This window comes from Peromyscus maniculatus, chromosome 4, assembly GCF_049852395.1.
Source record: "Peromyscus maniculatus bairdii isolate BWxNUB_F1_BW_parent chromosome 4, HU_Pman_BW_mat_3.1, whole genome shotgun sequence".
NCBI classification, from domain to species: domain Eukaryota; kingdom Metazoa; phylum Chordata; class Mammalia; order Rodentia; family Cricetidae; genus Peromyscus; species Peromyscus maniculatus.
The window spans coordinates 134913237-134925616 of NC_134855.1; the positions used below are offsets into that span (position 1 = coordinate 134913237).

Genomic DNA, 12380 nt, shown 5'->3' on the forward strand with positions numbered 1-12380 from the left:
TCAATGTGAAATAAGGAAACAAAGAAATGTAAAAAGGGAAATTATTTCAAGGGAGAGTGTGGAGATGTGGAGGGCATGTCTCTAGGAGCAAGCAAATGGCTATACATGTGCTCCCATGACTCTTGAAATGCCAGGGACTATTTTTCTTTTACATTTATTTATTTATTTGGTGTGTGTGTGTGTGTGTGTGTGTGTGTGTGTGTGTGTGTGTGTGTGTGAAAGCCAAAAGACAATTTGTTGAAGGCAGTTCTTTTTTTCCGCCGAGTGGGTTCTGAGAGTTGAACTCAGGTTGGCACCTTGGCAGCAAGCACCCTTACCCACTGAGCCACCTCACCAGCCACCACGGACTGTTAAAGTTGACATAGGAGTTCTTCTTTGCTTGATTGAGGTTGTAGGTCTTTCAGGAAATTGTCAAGCAATTGAAAAGATCATGGTAACTGTGGTCTTGGCCACAGTTTGAAGTTCAAAGTAGATGGGAGTGTCCTTAACTTCCCACAATGCTTGTAGAGGATTTCAGGAGAGTGATTTCTCCATGTTCATTTGGTGCAGTGGAGTAAATAGTCTGGAATTCAAAACCTGGGTCTTAGTTACAGGTTTACATTTAATCCCCTGTGTGACCTTGGCAAGCCTCTCCCTCTGGATTTCTTGTAACTTTAAAATGAGAATAGTAATACTTGTTCTACCTACTGCTAGGGTAGTTGTGAGGATCAGGTTAAGGATGACCTTTAAATCGGTTATATACTGTAGTCATGTGAAGAATAAACTGCACCTGTATTGATTTATTCAACATGTGAGCAGGTATGGCATTACTTTTCTTTGTTCTTTATATCAGCTAAGTTTTCCCTCTACCCCATGTAAGCAAGTATTCAATTGCTGTATAAGTTTTATATTCTGGGTCTTCCACGAATGAGCCAACTGCAGAAACTCAGGAACACTTGTTGACCCGACCCCAAATTCTGCTTGTTTCCACCCTCTTCCTTTCTGTGTCGACATATTTTCTGTGAAACTGATTCCGAGAGTTGCTCCCCTACTGGAAAGGAGAAAAGAACCAACAAGTTTAAGATACACTCGAGATTTTCCTATCTAACACCAGCCTTTCCCCTCTTCCAACTCTCTTTTTCCATCTTATATTTCACAGAGAAAAAAAATAGAGCCTGAGTTTGTGCAAATTCGTATATTGAATTAGGGATAAACAGTAAATCTAGGTCTAGTAACTCCATATTAGAACTAGGGGATCCTGCATTTTTACATGCAAAAATAAGCACTTGAAAATCTTGTGAGAAGTTCAGAACCCCATCCCAGACTATTTATTTATTTTTATTTTATATGTATAGGTAGGTGTTTTGCCTGCATGTATGTATGTGAACCTCATGCATGCAGTAGCTGTGGAGGCCAGAAGAGAGTTCAGATTCTCTGGAACTAGAGTTACAGATGGTTGTGAGCTGCCATGTAAATGCTGAGAAGAGAACCTGGGTCCTCAGGAAGAGCAGACAGTGCTCTTAACATCTCTCCAACCCTGCCAGCCTATTTAACCAGAATCTCCAGAAAATAAAACCTGAATCTATTTTTATAAACTTCTCAAATAGTTGTTATATAGGAAGAGAGTACCCCTGAAAATTCTTTCAGCACTAAGGTAATAGATCAGTTGAAAGCACATACCTAGGATATGTGAGGCATAGGGTTCAACTATGTCCATAATAATGTTTAGGATAGAAAACTCTGACTTTTTTGTTTTGTTTTGTTTTGTTTTTTAAGACAGGGTTTCTCTGTGAAACAATCCTGGCTATCCTGGATCTTACTCTGTAGACCAGGCTGGCCTTGAACTCACAGAGATCCTCCTGCCTTTGCCTTCCAAGTGCTGGGATTAAAGGTATGCCACCACCACCACCCGGAGACATTTTTTTAAAACATAGAAGAAAGGGTAATTATGAAAGAGAGTGGGAAAAGAAAATCCTCTCCAGATCTCCCAATAGATCAGTGTTAGGAAAGATTACATACAGAAATTGAAGAACTGAATTTTTAGCCTCTTAAAATTTCTTGGCTGGGCCTTGGTGGTGCATGAAGGAGTCAGAAGCAGGCAAATCTCTGTGAGTTTGAATTCTTTCAACCATACAGTTCTCAGAGCTTTAACACATTGATTTTCTTCCTTACCTTCCCCTCTGGCTTTGGAAACATTCCCCTTTGGAAAAGGCCATGCTATTTAGGAGGGAAATGTCTTCAATAGACATCTAGAATGTCAAGCTGCAGTGTCCAATGTGATGACTACTAACCACATGTTATTTTATACTTAAAGTATATTATATTTAAAGTAAGACTAAATAAAACTTTCTGTTTTTCTCTCACATTTTAAGTGTTTACTAGTAATATGGCTAATGGCTACTTGTTGGACAGCACCACTTTCGAATAATGTAATGTGCTAGGGAACCCCACGGCCATCACTTACCATTCCTGTGCCTTAGGGTAAGTAAGAATGGTAGATCTCAAAAGCTCCATTCTTCTTTAACCTTCTTGGGGATTTGCGATTCAAGTTTGGAGGTTTGCATCCCTCCACCTTTCTTTCAACCTTTCTGCTACAATGAGAGCAGAAGTACCCACAGGGAACATTAGGTTGCTAATTTGTCAAATTACATTGTTTCCACTTCCTACTCCCTTGGTAGAAGGAGAAAATGACCTGAGGGTATGTTTACATTAGAGTTCCATACATTTGTGCAATACTTTACGGGTCATAGAACTCTTTCATGTTGTTTCTTCATTTTTATAGTTTCAAAGTATTCCTTTTCTGTTTTTGTTTTGTGTATCTCTGTAGAACAGCCCTGGCTGTCCTGGAACTCACTCTGTAGACCAGGCTGGCCTCAAACTCAGAGATCTGCTGAGTGCTGGGATTAAAGATGTGCACTACCACGCCTGGCTCAAAGTATTCTTATTCTTCCAGGCATGTAATGTTGTGTTTGTAATCTCATAACCCCAGAGGTTGAGGCCAGCTTGGGTTAGTGAGATTTGGCTTCAAAAGACCAAGTTTGGAGATGTAATTTAGTTCTAGAGCATTTGCCTAACATGTACCTTGAGTTTGATCACCAATACTACTCAAATAAAATAAAAAAGAAGTTGGAAGGCCTTAAAGTTAATTTTAATAATCTTCATGAATATAAATTATATGGGGAATTTGTAAAATGAGAAATCCAAGATTGGTGCGGTGGCACACACCTATAATCCCAGCCTTCACTGGAGGATTACCAGGAGCTTGGAGCCAGATGAGCAAGACTCTGTCTCAAATACCAAAACTCTAACAAAAAAATACCAATGCCACATTCTCTGGAGAATCATCTAGTACAAATAGCTACTAGAGTCTTCCTGGGCAAACTGAACAACCCTATTCTTCAATTCTGTGGTATATGTTTAGGAGGGTGTCTTAGAAACTGCATTATTAGCATTACTTGAGCATATTTTGAGAAAGACTGGTTTTGCTTGGTTCTCATGACAGGATTGATTTTCAGTATCTCTGCAAATCTTAAAATTCTACATGTTACCTCACTCAGAGTTAGAGAATTCCCAAAGGAGCCCATCCTATCTTTGGATACCTCTGACACTTTGAAGGACTCTCTGTAAACCCAGCTTTCCAAAGAGACCTAACTACTCCACTTGTAGGTACATAGTGCTAACCTGCTTCATTCCCATAATCATTTTTCAGAATTAGTTCATTCAGAAAAATCTATTAAGTACCTACTATAAACAAGTTTCTGTGCAAGACATAGGGATTCAGCAGTGAACAAAACCAACTTGGCCTCTGCTTCAGGAGCTAGGGGAAACAGCCGACTTTCTTTCATTGATTTATTATTAGTTTTGGTTGTGTGTGTTTCTATGGTGTGTATATGTGTACATTTTCATATGTGTGCAGGTGTATATGGAGGCAAGACGTCGACATTGGGTGTCTTTTTCTCTGTTGCTACCTTTTTTTTTTTTTTTTTTTGAGACAGGGTCACTCACTGAACCTGGAGCTCACCAATTCAGTAAGACTAGCCAGCTTAACAAGCCTCGGAGACCCTCATTTCTTTGACTTGCCAGGTGTTCGGGCACATGCTACTGCACCCAGACATTTTAGTGGGGACTGGGGATCCTAACTCAGATCCTCATGCTTGTACGGTGAGCACTTTACTAACTGAACCAGCTCCCTAGCCCCAAAACAGCCAATTTTAAAAGTAAACCATGGAAGTATAGCTTGAGAAAAATACAAAGAACACAAGCAGAATGTGATGATGAGAAACAAGAAGGGATGGTGCTATTTAGAATGATGAGAGAAAATCTCACTAGGTAGTTGATATTTAAACTGAGATCTGCGGCATAAGATAGAACAATTCAAAGAACAAAGGAAAGATAGTAAATGAGCATGGGGTGCTCTGTCTACAAGAAGGCGATTGTGTTTGGAGCCTTAGAAAGCAGAATAGGCTGGGCGGTGGTGGCTCACACCTTTAAGCCCAGCACTCGGGAGGCAGGGGCAGGCAGATCTCTGTGAGTTCGAGGCCAACCTGGGCTACAGAGTGAGTTCCAGGAAAGGCGCAAAGCTACACAGAGAAACCCTGTCTCGAAAAACCAAAAATAAAATAAAAAAAATTAGAAGAAAAAATTAAAAAAAAAAGCAGAATAGGAGAATGGCACAAGATGAAGAAGAGGAAGATACAAGGTACAGAGGTTTGGTTTTCTTTCTTATATTGTTATGCCCAGATCGCGGGGACCCCCAAAAGACCACCACAGACACCAATTCCTGTGTGTAAAAGCAAAGAGCCTTTATTTCAAGCTCTGGAGCTTGGTCCCTCTGTCTGTCCAACACAGTGGTGAGAGCAGAGAGCCCCAAGCTAAGGTGGGGTAGGGTTTTTTATCATAGCAGAGGTTGGGGTGAGGGGATTTCCAGGGTCCAGGAAATTAGCTGACAATTATCTAGGGGTATCTGTAAAACAAAAAATAGCCAGGCTATGGTGGCGCATGCCTTTAATCCCAGCACTCAGGAGGCAGAGGCAGGCAGATCTCTGTGAGTTCGAGGCCAGCCTGGGCTACAGATTGAGTTCCAGGAAAGGCACAAAGCTATGTGGAATAAACCTGTCTCAAAAAACAAAACAACAACAACAACAACAAAAAATAGCTAGACTCAAGGACATCTGGCCACCTTTTCTAATTGTTGGAATGTGGAATGTTTGGGATGTCAGGTACTTCCTCACCCCTGGGTAGATCCCTGGGTAGTATCAGCTTAAGGCTTTTCCTGAATCTGGGTGTTGCCTGCCAGTAAGCCTGTCACAGAAGCTGTGTCTAGGCCCCTAAGCCTGTCATGGCTGCTGTGTGGTCAAGCTATTTTGCAGCCCCTCCACAATGTAATGGAATCAATTGATGAATTTTAGGCAGGAGGCTATGTGGTCTGATTTATGTTTTTAATTGAGCATTCTGAATGATGTGTAAATAAAAGGGGGCAAGAGTGAAATGGGAGATTGTTTGGAGGCCATTGTGGTCATCCAGGCAACAAATAAAAGTGGCTATAACTAGGTGAAGGCAACAGAGATAAGAGCTATCTTAAAATTGCTAGGGCACCCCTTAACAGCTTCCCCCAACCAGATAAACATTTGGTTAGTGCTTCTCTCATAACAGGTTTGACTTCTTATTAGAGTGTTTGTTCTTTGAACATCCTGGCCCACTAGGGTAGAACCTCCCCCAAAACAGTTCTATGAATAAACCAGTTTTCCCGTTTATCTTTTATTTGGAGGCAGGGTATTGGAAGATCTTAGTGCATGCTGGGCAAGTACCCAGGCCTACCACCCATCTTTCTCCCAGTCCTTTGGCCCTATTTTATGCTTTATTTCCTGGTTGTAAGGAATTAAAATCTCCAATCTGATGCCTCTCTTCTCATAGGAAGAGAGGATCTCTTGTCTTCTCTGTTGTTAATCACGTAACAGTCTTCTGATGATTTGACTATGACCGTGAGTAACCTATTGTGCTGGCCTAAGTTGGAAGAGGCAGAGAAAAACCATGACCCTTGCCCTCTGGGTTTGATAGGAAAAATAAGACCCATATAAATGCAGTACAAGGTTGTGTGTGTCAGGGTGTCACAGGAAAATGGAGCGAAAGGCACTGAAAGGGTGAAAGAATTTTCAGTTTGGGGGGCAGGTGGGGGGAAAGAGAAACTAAGAACGGTTTCAAGGAAGATGTTCCTTTTGAAGGGGAGGAGTGTTCTTCCATGGGATAGTCCAGGATAGCCTCACTGAAAAGGCAATGGTTCCTGTAATCCCAGCACTTGGGAGGCTGAGGCAGGAGGACTGCTGTGTGTCTGAGGCCAGCCCAGGCTACATAGTGGTTCCATCCCAGCTTGAGCTACAGAGTGACGCCCAGTCTCTAAATAAATAAAACAAGCCAACATTTCAGCGTGATTGGAAGCTGAAGAGCAAGCCATGTGGTCACCTGGGGGAAGAGTGCTACAAGTGGAAGATAAGGATTCTGGGATTGAGTTCTATCTCCTTAGTCAAGCACTAAGGCAGTCAAGTGTAAGAAGCAGAGGGAGCTGGGAGGGAAGACAGAACAAGGACGTGTGGGTATAAAGAGGGACTAGATCATGTAAGGATTAATAGACTACTGGAAGGACTTTGACTTTGACTCAAAACTGTGTGAGAACCAACCTGAGTGTTTTGAGCAAAAGAATAACACCCCTCACTTACCTAGTGGTGGTTTTGACAGGGACAGTAGAAATAATTGTGAAAACACACATATATACATATATATTTAAAAGTTTATTATTTATGTGTATGTATGTGTAGCTGTGCATGTGCCCAAAGAGGTCAGAGAGGTGTTAGCTCCCTGAAGCTGGAATTTCAGGTAGTTGTGAGCCACCTGATGTGGGTGCCAGCAATCAAAGTCAGGTTCTTTGCAAGAACAATATGTGCTCTTAACCACTGAGCCATTTCTCCAGCCCCTAAATCTATTAAACTAACAGCAGATTAAAGTTGGAGGGTATAAAAGGGCTAGTTTGAAAAGACTCTCTGTAGAAGATTGCCCAGAGGAGGAACATAAGAAGGACCTAGTGACTGTGTATCCTGTGTTAGCCCCACTAACCTCATGGCCTCCAAGTGAAGGGCAAGTAGTAAGGTTTATGGCAGAAATTCTCAATCAGTAATCCATCAGTTAAATATCTCATTAATAGTTCTGTTTTGTTTACGGTGTTTTAAATTTTTGAAAACTAGTTATCAGTACTTAAATTTTTGACAAAAATAAATTCCACACCCTTACAAATAACAACATTGAGCCATTAAACGAAATTGAACAGGAACTAAATTTAGGTACTGGATGCCAAAGCATGTATTGTGTTTTCTAGTTGATTTCTCTATTGTTGCCCCTAAACTGAGCTAAATATAGTTTTACAGATATTGTTGCTCTCATATAGAAAAGCTAAGAGGAAAAAAACAATCTCCTGTCTCTGTCAAATTTTAGTTATGTGATCTACTTCACTCATTTGCCTGGACATGATTAATTTTTTCCCATCATGCTGAGAATTGAACCCAGGACCTTGCACTGAGCTACATCTCAAGCCCAGTCCTTGTTAATTTTTGATCTTGCAATTCCCCTGTGGAAGAAAGAGGACTGAACTCTGAATCCTTGTACCTGTTCTTCTGCAAACCACCCTTTGATCCCAATCATAGCAAACAGTCTCTTGGAATCTCAGAGTTAGACCAAATTAACTGTTCTGTAAAAGTTCAAGAATCCTAGTGGGCTTTGTATCTTGAAAAGGCCAGTTTTTGTCCCTTCCCCCTTCTAACTAGCCAGGGTCCCCAGCCTGGTGTCTGTGACAGAGAAAGAAGACACTGGAATGAGTAATGTACCTATATCAATAATATATAGCTTGCGCACATAGCCAAAGAGAGGAACACTGTGTGTGTGTGTGTGTGTGTGTGTGTGTGTGTGTGTGTGTGTGTATAGGTGGGTTCAAGTAAGCTGTGCATATATAAGCTGTGCACATCTGTTCCTATTCATCATCCATATATCAATCTTTATTTTCAGTGCTAGAGATACAGCAGTGAACAAGACATGCTAGGTCTCTGCTCTAATGAGGCCTATATTCCTGTAAAGGATATGAATAAGAACAAGCAGGTAAAATAAGTGAGATTATTTCAAATAATGGAAAGTTTTATTAAAAAATAAAAGCAGAATGATTTGATTATAAGTTTCTAAAAAGGCAAGCTGTGCATCTAGGGGGTGTGTAAATGTACTTTCAGGCAGACTCATGTTTGAATTCTGGGTACATACATTTATGCTTATTTGTGTTCATGTGTGTAGCTCAGCAGCTATTGTGAGTAGAATATTTCTGTATTAGTATATATGGCTTTATTCAAGTGTATATACAGAGGTGAGCTGGTACGGGGTACACACTGGGGGTGCATGCATGAGGACACACATAGCAGCTGTAGCTGGAAATGTTTTGAAGTTTCTGTAGCATTTGTCAGTGGGCAGCTTTTCTGCTTCTGGCATTCAGGGACATTTGCCAGCTTCCTCTCTCCTTGTTCTGTCCCGTTTTAGTAACCTTGCTATGCTTGGCTTCTCTCAGCCCTAGGAGGGTTAAAGCCAAGGAGAAGATAGTAACTGACTCATCAAGCCAGAAGCTGGAAAGAAGCTGATAATTTCTGTGTAACTTCTCTCAGTAAGAAAAGGCCTGATATCCTTGCCAGTCCAGTCCCTTACACTGTGAGCAAAATAGTCCTGACTTGAAATCAGAAGATCTGAGGATCTATTCTTGGCTCTGTCACTTATTATTGTGTGACCTTGGCTGGCTAGGTCTCTCTAGGTTTCAGTTTCCTCCTTCATAAACACCCTGGATAGTAAAGAAGAGGGGGAGCACAGACGGCTTGTTGGGGTATTATATAGTATTGCATCTGGAGGAGGAGAGCAGAAGCAATGGTATGGTAAGACGTGTGGGAGAGGTGAGCAGGCTCAGCACCAAGCCTGATGACCTGGGACCCACATGGTGGAAGGGTGGGACCAACTCCTCCTGGCTGTCCTGTAACCTCCACATATGTGCCATGGTATGCATCCTTCCAAACAAACAAGCACAAAATTTAAAGTGAAATTTTAAATGTAGAGGTAGGCATGAACTTTGTGTATCAGGGAAGCCAGAAAGAATACCACTTAGAATAAAATTTAAACTTACCACTCCCACAAGGGCCTACCTGATTTGACTGATGCCTAGCTCTTGTTCTCATTTGATCTTTTGCTCACTGTATTCCAACCACATTGAGTTCCTTTCTGCTCTTTGAATAGGCCTCAAGACCTTTACGTTTGATGCTTTCTCTGCCCAGAATAGTCTTCCCAAGAACTGATATGGTTACCTATTTCTTATCAAGGTCTTAGCTGAAATAGCATTTCCCTAGGCTTTCCCTGACACTCTTATCTAAAGTGGTTTTCTCCTAATAGTTATCAGTATATAAAATGCACATATCTTTGGCCCCAAAATTGCATTTCTAGTAATTCATACTATGGATATATTTGCAAATGATATATGAATAAAGATGACCATTGAATTATTATTTGTTAAATATACAAATAGTAGATAAAGAGAATGGAACCATTCTTTTTTTAAAAAAATATTTATTTATTATGCATACGTGTTCTGCCTGTATGTATGCCTGCAGGCCAGAAGAGGGCACCAGCTCTCATTACAGATGGTTGTGAGCCACCATGTGGGTGCTGGGAATTGAACTCAGAATCTTTGGAAGAGCAGCCAGTGCTCTTAACCACTGTGCCATCTCTCCAGCCCCAGAACCATTCTTGATAGAGAATAATGCCAAAGGATATGTTTAAATTTTTAAAAAGCAAGCTGATTGAGTTATACATTTTTGTTGTTGTTGTTTTGTTTTTTTAATTTTTTGAGACAGGGTTTCTCTGTGTAGCTTTGCTCCTGGATCTCACTCTGTAGACCAGGCTGGCCTTGAACTCACAAAGATCCGCCTGCCTCTGACTCCCGAGTGCTGGGATTTAAAGGTGTGCGCCACCACCGCCTGGCTGAGTTAAACATGTAACATTTGTTCAGTTTATTGCTTGTATATAGTAACTAAAGGCTAAAATTTTACCTCAATGGTAGAACATTTGCCTGGCATGCCTGAGGCTCTGGTTTACATCCCTATCATCACATACACACATACACCCCTACACCTGCTTGGCCTATAATAGGATCGATCCCTCAGGAAGCTCAGACAAGAGGATTGTGATCTTGAGGTGAGCCTAGGCTGCATAGCTATACTCAAAAAGAAGCCATAATTAAAATGCCATCATTTGTGTAGAAAATTAGAATATGTAAGAATACATGCACATAGACAACTTTGTCTAACAACTGTGTTTCCTGAATACAGCATTGTTTCCTAAACTCTACTACCCCATGCTGGTCTAGACTGTGAGGAGCTTATCCCTTAAGACATGTCTAATATTTTAAATTCCGTTTTTAAATTTCTGCCTCCATTGGTATCCTAAGGATCTTATGAATGATGCTAAAAGTATAGACTTCTTTCCAACACTCTAAGTAGCCAGAGACGACTTTGAATGCTTGATCCTTCTGTGTTTACCTCCAAGTACTGAGACTGCAGATGACTAGAATTTTTTATGGTTTTTTTTTGTTGTTTGTTTTTGTTTTTGTTTTAGACAGGGGCTCATACTATAGCCATGGCTTGCCTAGAACTTACTATGAAACCCAGGTTGGCCCAAACTTGAGGCAGTTCAACTTGAGAACTTCCTACCGTAGTCTCCTGGGTAGTGATATTATAGGAGTGAGTCATTACATTAGGCTTTAATTTAGTCTTGATACTTTATAAAAGTCATATATTGCTGGATCTGATGGCACACATCTTTAATCCCAGTACTCAGGAAGCAGAGACAGGCAGTGAGTTCTAGGCTAGCTTGGTCTACATAGTGAGTTCCAGGCATGAGACCCTGTCTCAATAATAGCAACAACAACTACAAGGCACATCTATTGTGTCATTTTCCCTTAATACTACCCTAGGATAAAAGAGAAGGGCTTGTCACTCCATTTTGTCAACATAAATAAGACTCAGAGGTAGAGAGTATATGTTCCAGTCTCATAAAACATGCATACAAAGTATCTTGAGAGGCCAAAGTGTCTGTTCAGTCAGCTCAGGATGTGGTATCAAGGGACTGGAGTGATGGCTCAGCAGTTAAGAGCACTGGCTACTTTTCTCGAGTATCTGCACTCAATTCCTAGCATCCACATGGCAGCTCACAACCATCAATAGCCCCAGTTCCAGGAGATCCAATGCCTTCTTCTGACCTCTGATGCAATAGGCTTGCAAGTGGTACACAGACATACATTCCAGAAAAACAGTCATACACATAGAAATTTTAAATTAGTTAATTAGAAAAAATTTTAGGAAGATATAGCAGAAGATTCACTGACAGGAGAGCGTGAGGCATTGGTATGAGCAGATGGAATTTTGTGACTGCTCCTGTCTTGTTTATGAGATCAGAGCTGTGTCCCTAATTCCTGATTCTTTCTGATGTATCTCTCTCAGGGAGGGCAATGAGCCCGGGGAGACCACCAAGATCACATACCGTGAACTTCTGGTCCAAGTGTGTCAGTTCAGCAATGTTCTCCGTAAACAGGGTGAGTATGGGGTGCAGGAGAGGAACTATAGGACTTAACCCTGAGCTCTCTGAGGAACTGGAGAGAAAGAGAACAAGAAATGGAGGGAATCTGGTATCCGGAACAGAATAGTTAGCTGGGAGGGGCCCTCTGAGTGGGTGGGAGCAAGGAATAGCAAGAAAGGTCCATAGTTCCTGTTCGGTGTCCTTTTTGTCTATAGGCATTCAGAAGGGTGACCGAGTGGCCATCTACATGCCTATGACCTTGGAACTCGTGGTGGCTATGCTGGCGTGCGCTCGCCTTGGAGCTTTGCACTCCATTGTGGTAGGAGCGTGGGCTGGCGATGGGAGCCAAGGGTGAGGGGCAGGGTTCTGGTAAAGGAAATTGGACCTGGATGGTGAGAGACTATAAATACAGGTCTAAGTCAGTTTTTCAGCATCTTCTGGAACCCTGTTTTGGAGATGCTAAATTTCACGAGCATCTTCCATCCTTCATCACTCAATCCCTAGCCCTCGCCTTCCCCTCAGGTTGTTTTTGTTTTGTTTTTCTAGTTCGCAGGCTTCTCTGCAGAGTCTCTCTGTGAAAGGATCTTGGATTCCAGTTGCAGCCTTCTCATCACCACAGGTGACTAATTCTCTCACCCCTTCTTCAGACCCTCCTACACCTCAAATCCAGGCTCCTTGTTGACTTGGGGATACTTAGGATGGAGGGTAGGGACTCTTCGCCTGCCTTCTCCTCATCCTATCTCAGCTGACTCTTTGTCAGCCCA

The 12380-nt window shown here is 41.6% G+C and overlaps 1 protein-coding gene across 1 annotated transcript in view; it reads left to right on the forward strand.

The window, feature by feature from the left end:
* The window catches only part of Acss2 (acyl-CoA synthetase short chain family member 2), a 42860-nt gene that overhangs the window by 16909 nt on the left and 13571 nt on the right, over positions 1–12380 (forward strand). The window contains exons 3-5 of the mRNA XM_006988252.4: positions 11541–11632; positions 11832–11935; positions 12163–12235. Of these exons, the coding sequence (XP_006988314.1) occupies positions 11541–11632; positions 11832–11935; positions 12163–12235 (269 nt within the window). The remainder of the gene's footprint in view (positions 1–11540; positions 11633–11831; positions 11936–12162; positions 12236–12380) is intronic.